General features: G+C 34.2%; 1 protein-coding gene across 1 annotated transcript in view; it reads left to right on the top strand.

The window, feature by feature from the left end:
* Nucleotides 1–1,268: 1,268 nt before the first annotated feature.
* Nucleotides 1,269–15,956, top strand: part of LOC113075833 (protein unc-13 homolog B-like) — a 78,560-nt gene continuing 63,872 nt past the window's right edge. Inside the window, exons 1-2 of the mRNA XM_026248493.1 lie at nt 1,269–1,478; nt 4,226–4,255. Coding sequence (XP_026104278.1) covers nt 1,457–1,478; nt 4,226–4,255 — 52 coding nt within the window. The 5' untranslated portion in view covers nt 1,269–1,456. The remainder of the gene's footprint in view (nt 1,479–4,225; nt 4,256–15,956) is intronic.

Below are 15,956 nucleotides of genomic sequence, written 5' to 3'. Positions count from 1 at the left end.
ACAGTTGCATACTTATGCATTATTTGAATATATTTGAATAATAGTAATATATTTCGACGAAAACTATTCCCATTGGTTGCGTGGCAGGCAACGTCTTAGCAAGCCACGCCCTCGTACACGTGCAAGTTGTTCCTTTTACTCCGCTTTGGTGGGGATACGTATAGATAATGACAGGACACAAATAGGGTTCATGTAATCTTGCATGCTAATAATATTAAGATTAACTGGCAAATTATTTTTTTGTAGAGTAATTTAAGCAACCAAGATATATTAATCGAAAATAAACACCTTCACTCACATTTCTCGGATAAACTGAACTGTAGTGTTCAAATTAGGCTACAAAGGGAACGTATGTCCTATGGAATGATTCTGAAAAAAATAATAATAATAATTTATAATCAGTGACAAATCGGAAAAGTATACGTTTTCCTTAGAACCCTGCAAAAGTCATATTTCCAATTAACATTTTTCATCGGTCGAAAGCCACGCAGGACTTGACTTAAATCCATCAGTGCTGGAGACTGAATTTCTGAACAATTACACATAACAACATTAGGTTTGTTTAAATCAAATGATGATAACTAAACCCTTAGTTAGTGTCAGTGGTTAGTGCCCTTTTAATAGATTATGTACAAGCATTTGCATCTTCATATGCTGCTGATTGTGTCGCTCATGTGAAGCTTTCATTAAAATCAGAAATAGTGGAGCGTTCAAGTTCACATTTTCTTTGAAACAAATGTGAATGTAAATTCATATTTTGACTGTTTTTAAATGAAGCAGCACATGCTCACCACTAGATGGCGGGATTGTACCACAGAAGCATCAGGCATAAATCAAGTCCTTCAGACTGCATATCTATGCACAGACTAATGCTGGTTGACGTTAATTTGCTACAGTTAAGATGCGGTTAAATCAGTGGAAATTAAATAGTATGGTTCGTTTTTGTTGTTATTTCTCTCCTTTTTCAATAATTTTAAGAAACTGCACTTTTTTTTCTTATCTCAAATACAGCTGCACCTTTCTTATTTCACACAATTAAATGAAATTCAGTTCAAACCTGCAGCTATTTGTTCTAAACATCGGGACTTTGTTTGTTTTATAGGATTATACTGATACAGATGCTGTAAATTATGCGAGTTTAAGAGCGATTCACACACCTGTGCGCGTACCAAGTACATTATTCGACGCGTCATCTTTTAGAACCGCCTCCGTTCTCCGTTAGTTGAAGATGATTGGCTCATGCACCTGTCACTGACGCCATGGGGACGCCGAACAGTTCTCCTGGCGCGTTGCGAACACAGACGCCACTTCACTCTTATTTTTATGATGAATGTAAACATCAACGATTGTTCCCCGCAACCTCAAATATAATTTCGAAAGTGGAGAAAATAAAGTGACTAATGCCACAGGAGGTGAACAAGTCATAATTGTGCTGTGTTGGACTAAAATCTCAGCAATGTCGCTGCTGTGCGTGCGAGGTAAGTGTTTGGGACCTTTAAATGTTTTTCAGTTTTCTTGTTATTACACTGACTTCTATTTATGGTGTACTTGTGTATATATGCTTCTGGTTTGTAACCGGTAAACTTGAAGTGCATCTCAAACCGGTTAAAGCAACAGGTAACAGGTTAGGAGGTTATGTTATAATTCAAGAATAGGTTTTTAACTTTCGATAAACAAGTGGTCTTGTTTATGTGTGTTATTGTGGATGGGAGGCGACTCGTCTTCCCTGTTAATGCGTTTAACGGTTTTCCCGGTTGTGTTTTCTGTTTTATGTGCTCTATTGATATCTGTACTGGAAAATCTGTGCACACAACTGTTTTTTTAATGGATACCTGTGAAGCCATCCATGTCAAATCAATATTTTTTTTAGATTACTGAGCTTGGAGTAGACTTAACGTTGGTCACTAAATATATATTTGTGCGTCTTTAATCGACGTCAAATCGCTTTGAATCCATTTATATTGTAATCTAAATAGGCTACTAAACGTTGTGTGTCAAATCAGTATCCGAATTTACAATATAATGTGCGGAAAAATAAAACTGAAATCCATTTGTCATCAATGCCAAAATCGTAACAGGATACTAGTTCTATACTATTACTATTTTTTCTTTTTTTTTCTATTACTATTTACTTTGCTAGTACGAGATTTCGAATTCAGCATTTGAGATTGGATTTGTTAGCAAATCTCTTCCAGTGGTGGGAGATTGGAATTTGCGAAATTGTTGCTCATAATCAGAGTTGAGAATTTTGAACAAATCTTTAACCCTAAGGTTGAGGATTGATACTTTAAACTTTGTGGCTTATTAAGGAGAGGTGTTCTATTTTTTTTTCTCTAACCTTCTATTTGTGAATTAACCTACATATCTAAATTTGAATATTTGAATAGGCTCCTTTGACTTGAGCCTGTAAGTTACTATCTAGTAACCACTAAGAACATCCTAATAACTGCATGTTTGAAGTTGGCATGGAATCACTATACACTATCGTATACTTCTGTTTCATTGTGACTTGTTAAAAGTCTTGTTATTTTATCAGTTCTGTTGAGCTATTGACTATTGAGATAATTTACAACAGCTAGTCTAAATATTCTGCTTTTAGAAATAATATGGAAACGGAATATTTGCAGCAACAGTATGCATGCATATGAGCAGTTAAACTGTCTAAAAGAGTTTGCTCCTTTTATAAATCTAATACAATTGATTTTAGTTCGTCTGGACTAGAGTAAATTGCTGTTCTGTGAGGTCTTTTGTGTCAGAGATCTGTCATGCTGTCAGCAGTCATGGCAGAAGAAGCATGTACAGAAAATCAAAAGAGACTGACATCTCAATGATGAATAGAGAGATATTCTGGGATAACAGAACAAAATAAATATGATTTGGTCTCATTGTGAATGTAACAGTGGATTATTATTACCCTACCTGCATACAGACCTTACACTTACACTGCATTTTCTATCAGCAGTTTTGCTCCAGAACGTGTTTAACAGTTGAGGCACAGGGTGTAAAGAAAGTGTATATGCAAAGAGCTGCATGGTAATATTTTAGCAGATTTGATTTGCAGTGTTTTGTGTGTTGCTGTGGATTGTTGAGAAGTTTTTTCTCCACATGTAGAGAGGAAGCACACATGCACAAGGGGAAAGGGAAAAGTTAGACAGATGTACAGTATATAGCACGATGCTGGTGTTGTGTGGCGGGACAGAGCTTCAGTGTTATCCTTTTGGATTGCCACTGATCTAAACCGTGTTATTTTACTAATATTTATGCATGATTATTATTTATTAATATTTAGCTTTTATTTACATGTTTTAGTTGTCATATGAATTTTATTTGCAGTTTTAGTAATTTTTTTGTCGCTTTTTTTTTTTTTTAGTTTTAGACATTTTAATGCTTCAACATATTTTATTTCAGTTAGTAATCACGCTTCTAATTTTCATTTAGGTTTTAGGTTGAAGATTTCCAAATAATGTTTAGAATTCATTTTATTTAAGCTTTATTCCAATTAATAATGATTTGCAATCTGTAGTTTGTGTTATGGGTAACCGTAACAACGCTGGTGCTAAAGCCAAAGTAAATTATTATTATTATTTTTTTTCTTTACTGTTTTAAACTAGAGCTGTCAGTAGAATAAAGTAAATGTGGTTAGTTTTATGATTTCTGATCAGACATGTATTGTTAAACACAAAATTTCTCTAATTGTCCTGGATCCTCTAGCACCTCCTTATGTGTTTTTTGATGTCCATAGTTGTAGATAAACACCCATTTGATACTAATGGTTTGGGACTGTTATGTTCATATGGAGCTATCAGCCAATCTCTGTTTTCATGTCATTTTTCTTTGGCTCCAGAGTAATTAGTCACATGGCAATTATGATTTTGTCAATAAATGGTTAGCTCCAAATTTTCTGTCCCTTGAACAAAGATTGCCTATTTTGGAGTCTAGTGTCAGCTGAACAGCTGTCATTAAAATGCAATATGAATTTTAATTTTTCCAGGTAGACCTCGTGGAAATTGTTTGGGAAAGGGTTAAAACTTTAATGGCTATGGGTTGGATGTTGGGACTGAACCCTGTGCTTTGCTTTTGAACTCTTTTGATATATGTGGTTAAATCCTCTATTAAGCAGTATTTTGCCTGTATCTGAATTGTGTCCCTTTCATCATTAAAAAAAATCTCTTTCCCGCTGTTTGTGGTTTTCACTTACTTCGTCTTTTTTTCCTTTTCTTTTCAGTGAAAAAGGCCAAGCTCCAAGGACCTCCAGGTAATGGACTGTTTACGTCATGTGTGCAACAGTTGTGGCTCTACAATTACCCTAGACTCAAAGAGAGAAAAAATAACACATTCAGTCAATTGTCATTCACATGAGTGTTTGGTGCTTGAATCGGACTCATGCTGCGGCCCAGTTTGGCTTGGACTGGAGAGACACACTGAACTGGTTTTCTTGTTAGCCAGCAGGCAAGCAATAGTCTGTCAGGGGATTTTCACTCTTCTATAACACACATTGCACTCTATCCCAGGAGAGATGCAAACACTTTTAATAACTGAACTTTAAGTTAGAATTAGAATAAGCAAGTCAAGTTGAGCTTTATTGTCATTCTGCTACACGTGGGGACATACAGTTGAATGAAATGTGCCTCACAGGACCATGGTGCTACATAAATACAGACAACAACAATTAAGTAAAACAGTGTAAACCTATACACAACTAAGACATTCGACTAACAAGATTACTGATGTTAACACAGTGAAAATGTGTAATGAACATCTAATGCAGATATAAACGGTGTAAATAATGATTTGTTTTGATGAACAGATAGCTAACACTTAACGTTGGCAAAACCATAACAATTAACTGTTTGTTATTTTTACAATAGTGCTCTCATTATAACATTAGCCTAAAACGTTAGCAGTTAATGTTCTGCATTTCTGTTTTGAGCTGCGCGTGCTGAAGATGACCAGTAGAGCGATGCATTTGATGCAAGTTTTTAATCAATGGGATTTAACTCATAATTTGATATAGAATACGCTTCGCTTCGTTATTTATACAACATAACGTTAATATTAAGACTTATAGGCTATTTGCAAAAAGGGCAGAATGCACATGAACATATCTGCAGGGCTCTGAATGCAAACTCCTTTTGTGGACAGGTTCTTCATGAAACAATGTGCAGAAACATGGCAGCTAAACTCTAAAAATTCATAGCATTTTAGTATTATGGTCTTCTCATTATAATAGTATGTATATACAGTCCCAGTCATAGTTATTAATATTCTGCATTGTAGTTTGACCTGCTCGTGCTGTGCACTGAAGAGATATCACTGTAGTACTACAGTGAAGTACTTGACTCAAAACCAAATGGTTTCGCTCTCTATGGTGCCACTGTAGAATGTGGTGAGGATGGGTGGAGGGAGACTTTGTGCATGTTCTATTTAAGTTTTTATGAATTTAGATTCTCTTTATATCTTTAACAATTCTCAAAATGAATATACTTTTTATAATATACATTATGTAATTTTGAAGCATTTGAAATGATTATTTTGAGATTTAAGTGTTTTTTTAATCTATTCAAATAAAGTTGTATGGAATTTTATATCATTATATATATATATATATATATATATATATATATATATATATATATATATATATATATATATATATATATATATATATTATTTAAAATAAAGTGTATAGTTTAGTTAGGTTGAAATGCTTGTGTTTAGATAAGTCACTTTAGATAAAAACTTCTGATAAAATGTTTGAGAGCAAGTGTTTAAAAAGTGGTGATATTGAAGTTGAAAGGCTAGTAAAATAAGTATTGATTGTGGGGACAAATCTATGGTAAATAAATCTATATGGGAACAGGAGTATGAACCGATCAATTTATTTGAGAAGCTAATGAGCTAGTGTTTTTGTCTCTGTCTGGCATTCTGTGTTCTTATTGACCGTGTCTGGACCTTCTCATTCTACCTGTGTCACCCACTCCATGATTATCTGCTTCTACTTCATCCTGCATAATCCATTCATCCATCCATCTGCATCCAAGTTCATTAAAGCTAAACTTTGTGTCCAAATATGTCTGCTTTCATACTATATACAATATTTGGTGAAAAACAGTATGCCAAAAGTGTAGTATGTCCAATTAGTATTTCAAAAAACATTAGGCGAAAAGTATCTGGATGACCTATTATTTCTAGAGTGGGAGATGGGGAGTATTAAAACTCTAAAATTCTCTGTGGTGCTGGTAGTAGTGCAGAAATTATCTGAATGTGTATACAAACACAAACACACACACACATATATATATATATATATATATATATATATATATATATATATATATAATTTATGCATATATGATGTGTTTTAATTACCGGATGAGACGATCATAAGTGCATAATTCATGATCTCTTGATTGACCTCATGTACAGTGACTATTCCATAAATGAGAGAGAGAGAGAGCACCAGCAGCAGAGCATCAGTCTATGTCTGACTCCCAAATGAACAGAGGTCTGTCTGAGTGACAGAGAAGCCCATAGAAATCTAATCTATTGCTAATAACAGAAAAAAGCCTTTCCAGCCTCTTCTCAGACTGTCCCACCCACAGCACAGAATTCAATACTGTGCTAGAATCAAAGGCAGTTTGACTCCCAGTAAGATTCTATTATCTTTGCCACAGAGGTATTCTTATTGAAAAGTGAAAGTTTAACAGCTGGTGAAGCTTAATTGCATCAAATGAGGAAGCCTATTATTGAGACAGGGTGTCTAAATTCCTGTTTCTGGGCTTCTAACCTTTTCTAAACAAGCATTCGGTTTTCGTCTGAAGATATATTTCACTTTCCTTTTATTATTATTATTTTTTTTTTTAAAGAAGTCTCTTATACTTATCAAGGATATAATTTATTTGACCAAATATACAGTAACATACAGCGATATATCAGTGTCACATGACCCTTTAGAAATCATTGTAATATGACGATTTGGTGCTTAAGTAACAGTTTTTATTATTGTTGAAAACGGTTGTGCTGCTGAGCTTCTTATTTTTGTGGGAACCATGCTACTTTTGCAGGATTATTTGTTAAATAGAATTTAAAATTTAAAACTTTAGATTACATTATAAATATGTTTGTCTCTTACTGTCAGTTTAATGTATCCTTGATGAATAAAAGTATTTAGAAAAAAAAAAAAAAAAAAAACTTACTGACCCCAAACTGGTAACCCAGACTGTTCATTATATTCCAGTATATAATGTGTAAAATCATAAAATAAGATTTGATTAACTGGTGCTCTGTTATAAGGACTACATGTATTGTAATAAACACTCACCGGCCACTTTATTAGGTACACCTGTTCAATTGCTTGGTAACACAAATTGCTAATCAGCCAACCACATGGCAGCAAACTCAATGCTTTTAGGTATCTAGATGTGGTGAAGACAACTTGCTGAAGTTCAAACCAAGCATCAGAATGGGGAAGAAAGGGGTTTTTAGTAACTTTGAACGTGGAATGGTTTTTGGTGCCAGATGGGCTGGTCTGAGTATTTACAAAGACTCCTGATCTACTGGGATTTTCACGCACAACCATCTCTAGAGTTTACAGAGAATGTCAAAATATCCAGTGAGCAGCAATTGTGTGGATGAAAATGCCTTGTTGATGGCAGAGGCGAATGGTCAGACTGGTTAGAGATGATAGAAAGGCAACAGTAACTCAAATAACCACTCGTTACAACCAAGGTACTGTATGTAGAATACCATCTCTGAATGCACAACATGTCAAACCCTGAAAAAGATGGGCTACAGCAGCAGAAGACCACACTGGGTGCCAGTGTCTTATTCCTGTCTGATAAGAACAAGAAACGGAGACTACAATAACTACAACACCAAAATTAGGCAATAGAAGACTGGAAAAACGTTGCCTGGTCTGATGAGCCTCGATTTCTGCTGTGACAGTCAGATGGTAGGGTCAGAATTTGGCGTAAAGAACATGAAAGCATGGAATCCTGCCTTGTCTCAACAATTCAGGCTGGTGGGGGTGTAATGGTGTAATGGGGCATATTTTCTTGGCACACTTTGGGCCCCTAAATACCAATTGAGCATTGTTTTAATGCAACAGCCTACCTGAGTAATGATGCTGACCATGTCCATCTCTTTATGACTACAGTGTACACATCTTCTGACTGGCTACTTTCAGCAGGATAATGCACCATGTCACAAAGCTCAAATAATCTCAGACTAGTTTCTTGAACATGACAATGTGTTCACTTTATTCAAATGGCCTCCACAGTCACCAGATCTCAATCCAATAGAGCACCTTTGGGTTACTGGCATCATGGATGTGCAGCTGATAAATCTGTAGCAACTGCATGATGCTATCATGTCAATATGAATCAAAATCTTTGAGGAATGTTTCCAACTTCTTGTTGAATTTATGCCACGAGGATAAAGGCAGTTTTGAATGCAAAAGGGGGTCCAACCTGGTACTACCAAGGTGTAACTAATAAAGTGGCCTGTGTGTGTTTGTGTGTGTATGTATGTGTGACTGTGTTTTTATTTTTGACATGTGGGGTATTTCTCCAAATAGCTCTTAAATGTGTACAGGCGCAGGCCTGTGCGAATATGACTTATTTATTTTTGTAAGTGATGAAAAATTAAATATTCATCAGGTTAGGCATCCCTCAGAGGCCCTTTGCATTCTGGGACAGTGAGAGAGAGTGAGAGCGTATAAAATAATTTTGGGAAAGGAACTGGGTACAGATATAAAGATGTAGCCACAAAAGTAATTAGAGATTCAGAATGTGATATGAATATTTGATAATTTCTCAGCTTCACCATAGGCCCAGATGAAACCATTAATCACAAAAATCACACCTCATTTCTGTATTTCTATTTAATGCTTTTACCTTCAAACATGTTTCAGCTGTTCCGCAGCTTAACTGTAGGATTGCATGTAATATGCTCCACAGTTTAAAAGGCAAAAGTTCAAGTTTAAGCTTTTCTTTTGTCTCCAGATTTGGAACAGTATCCACTGTCTACTGTTTTGGACAGCAAAATAGCTTTTTGCTATTTTTTGTTTTTCAATAAATAGATGAAGTGATTATATAAGACCACACATAAGCCAACTTGTTTTATTTAGTAATATATAAAAATAATGTAATAGACACATTAAAATTATTTGTTGAGCAAGCAATACACTTGCTTGTTACTTTCTTTTGACTTCTTATGGAGTCATTGTAGTGTTTTGTTCTTGAGGACACAGTTTGAGTGATGGTCACCAATATAAATGCAGAAAGATTTATGGTGAATTCAGGTAAGAGGGCCTTTTATTATGTTTGCTTGATAATGTGTTAATAAATTTTTTTTAAATATTTTTAATTAAGAGGATCAATAGAATCATAAAGAAATTGAGTTAATTAAATGAAACTGAGTTGAAGAGTGAGAGAGAACAGATAGTTTCTTAGCCAGAGAAAAGAGGATGACCATGATAGAATTTAAGAAACATAAAGATAAAAAATTTAGACAGACCAGTTATGCTTGTTGAATTAATTCTGAAAAAGGGCACTGATACTGTATGTCCAAGTTTGTTTCTTCTGAGAAATGAAAAATTGTTTAATAAAATTTGTAGCATATACATTAAAAAGCATAATGGGGTTATTTCAAACACACCTGGGTTTAAGTGGTACAAATGCACTTAGATCTGAGTTTAAGAAAAAGTAGTCTTCTTAGAGATGTGTTGATTGGTGCTGATGGTCTAGAATCTAGAGGTCTTCAACAATGCTCCTGGGGACCCACTGTCCTGCAAAGTTTATTTCTGCCTGCTTCAGCACACCTGCCTGTGTATTTTCAAGCAATTTTGAGAACCTTGATTAGCTGCTTCAGGTGTATTTGATTAGAGCTGTAGATAAACTCTGCAGGACAGTGGGACAAGAGCATAGACTGTATAAAAACATGGACTTAGTGGCCGTGATGTCACCCATTGATTCTGAAGAGTGTTTCTGAAGCCAAAATTATGCAAAAGTGGTGGCTATCGCCATCTTGGGAGCACGTCACAGAGCATCACTCCCGGATATGTCCAGAAAGGTAATAAAAACATCATCAAAAGTCCATGTGACATCAGAGGATCAGTTAGAATTTGTTGAAGCATCAAAAATACACTTTGGTTCAAAAATAACAAAAATTACGACTTTATTCAGCATTGTCTTCTCTTCTGGGTCTGTTGTGAGTGAGTTCACGACGCTACTGACGTACTACGCTGCTGACTTGTTTTCTGGTGCACCCAATAACAAAGATAACACGTCAGCAGCATCACTGCAGTGTTGTGAACACGCTCACAACAGACCCGGAAGAGAAGACAATGCTGAATAAAGTCGCGGACTACTAAATCACATGGACTACTGATGATGGTTTATTACCTTTCTGAACATGGACAGTATACAGTACATACATTTTCAATGGAGGGGCCGAGAGCTCTCGGACTAAATCTAAAATATCTTAAACTGTGTTCCGAAGATGAACGGAGGGAGGTCTTACGGGTTTGGAACGACATGAGGGTGAGCCTTTAATGACATAGTTTTCATTTTTGGGTGAACTAACCCTTTAAGAATAGTTGTTTAAGACATCTAGAGCAGGTTAGTTAAGATGTCGGTAACTAACTGTTGTCAGTTGTCAGCTGGGATGGGTACACACTGAGTTTTTTGCTTTAGGATATTTTAGGAGGAAGTAAAAATATTAAGTGGTAGATCATCACATATTATATTAACCTATTGTGACTTAAACTACACCTCTTTTGCTTTCTATTCTTCGTGTACCTGTTAACTTTTGCTTTAAAGAGCTTTGTGCCTAACTTGGCAAGGTCAGAGATATATTGTTATGAGAAGATAGCCGAACCAGTAATATTTGCTCTACCATTTCAGCTGAATCCCTTCTAACCCTTTAACAATGACAGACCAACACACACACACACATACGGAACCAACCCAGCTCTTACAAAGAATCAATTGCCCTTCACTGGCTTTTTCTATCTTCTCCAGCTCTATCCTTCCATCTCTCTCTTATTCAGCCCCAATTCTGCTCTTCATTATGGTGGTCATATCAAGAGTGGGCTGTAGAAGCTGTGTCCCTCGCAGCCGGCTCTGGGATAAGGATGAATCCATGGGGACAGAGATTACACTCAGGGTCTTACAGCCTGTCTGCAGAAAGAAATTGGAGGAATTCTCATTAAACTAGAGAAAAGTTATCTAGTTCTCTCCTAGACACATGACACTTGACCCTCCAGGATTACACTAGTACCAATGTGTGTATACACACTCAGATTACAGTTTTATTGTTCAACTGTTGCCCTTTTAGGTTGTGGTTTATTTTAAGTGTCAATTGTCTCAGATGTGCGGCTGAATTTCCTTAGATTGAAAATATAAAACCAAAAGGGACAGTTGTTTATATGCAGCAGTTAGAGTGCAATGAAATGAGTGTGGATTGCATTGCCCATATAGTTCGGTCTTGAAAAAGCAGTTTAAAAATATTTGAGTTCATTTTAAAATATTATTGAAGAACTAACAGGTGATTATTCATTAACACTTAACTCACTACTGTTAACTACTAAGGAAGATGTGTTAATTAATCAGTATGTAATATAATTTTATGATTATGTTAAGTAACAGTTAGCTAATCAATAACTAATGTATTCTGTCATACCTCCTGAAGAACTACTATTGATTATCTACTACTTAGGGTTCTAGAAAAATAACTATGAAGTAACTACTAATGAACAGTTTTACACTATTACATTGAATTGTGACCCTTTCATATAAATGCTATTAGCAATAATAGTAGTAGTATGAAAATGCAATATTAATAAATGCAATACATTTTATAGAGGTTTTGCCTATGTAGTAAATTGTTTTGTGAGTGTGTTTTGTAAGAAATCACCTTCTAGTAGGAACCCCACTCCAGTGCCTTGTGATAACTTACCTTAGTTTTTATATTTTATATACAGTACTGTATGTGTGCCTCCTCAGCATATAATTATATATATATATATATATATATATACCAGGAAAGTGAAAATACAGGTACCCAATTTGTAATTAATAAAGAATTATAAAATAATTATGCAGGACTTATTTTGAACCCGAAACATTAGGCCTATTCTAAAGTGAAAATATTGGGAACCCATTAGTAATTAACAAAGAATTATCAGATAATTCCTGAAGAATTACTTAGAATCTGAAACAGTATTCTAAAGTGAAAACATAGGCAACCCATTATTAATTAATAATTAATTATCAAATAATTCTGCAGGACTTATTTTGAACCTGAAACATTAAACCTATTCTAAAGTGGAAATGTTGGGAAACCATTAGTAATTAATAAATAATTATTAGATAATTCCTCAAGAATTACTTAGAATCTGAAACAGTATTCTAAAGTGAAAACATAGGGAACCCATTAGTAATTAATAATTAATGATCAAATAATTCTGAATGACTTATTTTGAACCTGAAACATTTTGCAATATTTTGCTGTGCGATTTTCTCCTATCCAATGAGTGGCATTACAACCATACAAAAGCACAGCATGAAATTACAAATCACATCCATTTTATTTGTTTGCTGTACTCCATATCTTTAGAATCCAGAAGTTTGCAAGGAACATATCCAAATTCAGCCCTTTATCAATCGAGCTTCATCTTCATTCTCAGTAACAGCGACCATCACATAGTCAAAGCCCGTGCTCGTTATATGATTTGAATGTGAAAATAGCGCCAGTGCGCCACCCTCGAGAAACGTTACGACACGGTTTACGGCACTGATATCAAACTCTCATTGGTTCTCACCTAATTCGTCACAGATTGCGACATGCCGTGTTTCAGCTGATAGACATTTGAAATCAGTACTGCGCCAGTGCGCCTTCACGGAGAGAAGACAGATTCACAATTTCACGGATTAATAAATTTAATTCTGCTCTGTACCTTATAAAAACTATTACCTCCAGAGAGGACTGCGACTGGAACTCATTATCATTTGAACTACTTTTGGTACCACTTTTGATCTTTTCGCAAAAAATAAATGATTAATGTTACGTTTGTTTGTCTGTTATTTGTTTATTTATAACAGTAACGTTATGTAATTTTTAAGAAATGGTTATTGGTAGGTTTAGGAGTAGGTGTAGAATTAACGTTAGTGGCTCAAAATAACGTTTTAATGTTATATTTTTACTAAAATTGTGTTTTATTATGTTTTATTCTTTTAACATTCTGTATAAATTGGGTAGGTTTAGGTTCGGGTGGGGTTACGCATTTTTCTATGGATAACTGACTGGTCAGAGAACACGTTCTATCTGTACGTATTTTAGGTTGTTTTTATGTAAATTTAGTTAAGTATCGAAACCTGTAATTACGTCCGGATAATACGTAAACAACACTGTAAATACGTAAAGGCACATACGTATTGGACAGTTTTAATTTACGTCTAAATATGTACGTTTTGATTGTGAGATCAGGCTGAATTATTAGATAATTCCTCAAGAATTACTTAGAATCTGAAACAGTATTTTAAAGTGAAAACACAGGGAACCGATTAGTAATTAATAAAGAATTATCAAATAATTCCTGAAGAATTAATTCGAATCTGAAACAGTATTCTAAAGTGAAAACATAGGGAACCCATTAGTAATTAATAATTAATTATGATAATTAATAAAGAATTATCAGATAATTTTGCAGAACTTACAGAATTCTAAAGTGAACCTAGTAAATAAAAACTACATCATTTTGACTAAGAACAACCTATAAAAGTAATCATTAACTTTGTAAAATACTCTCATCTGTTTATTTCAGATGAGAACATTTCTTAATACAGCATATTTTATTCCATTTTAACATGTATACTGCCCACATTTTAATTAATGTAACAAACATTTCATAATCAAAAGTTAAACATTAAGAAGCAAACTAAATCCATTTTCCATTTCCATTATAGGCTAATAATTGGGCAGTAACAAAGTTGCTACTGTAGTAGTTCTTTGTACTTGTCCTTTTACTCAAGTAATTTTGAAAATTAACAAGCCTACTTATAATTTTACTGGAGTAATATTTTATTGGGGTATCTGTACTTTTACTCAAGTACTTGATCTGTGGGACACAGCCTGATTATTATTGTTTTTTTTTTGCGTATAACTGTTCAGAAGTAGTTATTTCATAGTTATTTTTCTTGAACCTTAACTAGTAGATAATTAATAGTAGTTATTCAGGAGGTATCACAGAATATATTAGTTACTGATTAGCTAACTGTTACTTAACACAATCATAAAATTATATTACATACTGATTAGTTAACACATCTTTCTTAGTAGTTAACAGTAGTGTGTTAAGTGTTAATGAATAATCACCTGTTAGTTCTTCAATAATTCCTAATTAGTTATGTAGTAAGTAAGAAACAGTATTCTAAAGTGTTACCGAGATTTCTTATGAACCTCTAATAAATCGATTTAATGCATTTAAAAAAATTATATTGTTTTTTTAATTAAAGAATAGAATCGGTGAGAATATTACTGATAACAAATTTATTCAATTTTTGTTTAAAAAAAATATTATTTCAAATCATTGCAGTGTATATATAATGAAAATAAGTCTTCATTTTATTGATACGTGATGATATTTGACATTGATACAGAGATTTATATATACACAACATGTCAAAAAAAAAAGCATCAAAAATATAGTCCATATGACTTGAGGATGAGTAAATTATGACAGAAATGTAATTTTATGGGGATCTATTACTTTAAGCAAAGCTCTCTCCTTTTCTCCTCCGTGTAATCTCAATGCTGACTAGAAGAAACAATTGAGATTGACTGAGATCTCATCTGTGTTTTTGGGCACCCCCTGTCTTTCTCTTTCTCTGTATTTCTCAAGACTGACAGTTGAGGTAAATTGCACCTGGATAAGTGAAAGGTAGAGCATGGGAGGAAATAAAGATAGGGAAGGAAGGAAGGTTTAGGGAAGGAGAATTGGAGAGTAAAGATCATGACTATTTGTTAGCCGTGCCAGATAATCTTGGGTGGAAAGATTGAGACACCCTCTTCAGTGAAGGACATGTTTTCTCTGGGGCTTTCTACAGGATTCATTAGACACCGGACTGTTGAAATAAATCAAGAGTGAGGGTTGAAAGCCTTTCCAGAGGTAGTCAGTGGATACCTCTTATATTCAAGTGATTTTATTGAGCATATTTATTTATTTTTTTTAGCTGTTTTAAGAAAATTCTCTTTTAAAGACAAAATACAAAAATACAAGCTTCATTTCTGTGAGGTCTTCTCAGGCCAAACGCCTTGATTGGATGAATAATGCCACTGTAAATAGAAATGTCATTGAGCAATTGTCTGCTGATTAATTTCCGCAGATGAGAAGTTCAGCCCATGCTGATATTTATGAGCCAAATTTAGAGCAATCACAGAGTAATGAACACATTGTTTTATAGAAATAATATTCTCTAGAAACAAATAGTATTTTCTGCAAATAATAATTTCTCTATCTGAAATGAATATTGTTTAGAATAATCCCTTTTTGTCCAATTTGATAATGCTGCCTCTCTTTCTTGCATATATTTTTTGCATTTTCTTTAGAAAATCACCCTTTTGAAATGAGTCTTGCAGTCTTTAGTTTGGTAATCTGTTTTGAGGTCTTCACTAAAAATACAAAATCTAAAATGCAATTTATACCCAGTCCTGAGTCCAGATTGGTTTACTTGTATTTTGCTCAGTCTTAACAAATTAAGCTGGATTCAGATGTTCATTGTTGACTGGAACACATATGTATTAGTTTGAAAGGTTTATTTATTTATTTATTTTTATGTAAATGACAACATTACAATTAACCAATTTATATTACATTAAGAAGCCGGTTATATATTTGACTCCATGATTGGCTTAAAATGCATTTCCTGTCTATGTGATATGCAAGTATAAGACTT

This window comes from Carassius auratus, unplaced genomic scaffold (assembly GCF_003368295.1).
Source record: "Carassius auratus strain Wakin unplaced genomic scaffold, ASM336829v1 scaf_tig00017721, whole genome shotgun sequence".
Lineage (NCBI taxonomy): Eukaryota > Metazoa > Chordata > Actinopteri > Cypriniformes > Cyprinidae > Carassius > Carassius auratus.
The sequence above is the reverse complement of the archived record's forward strand: the minus strand, read 5'-3'. Positions and strand labels throughout refer to the sequence as shown.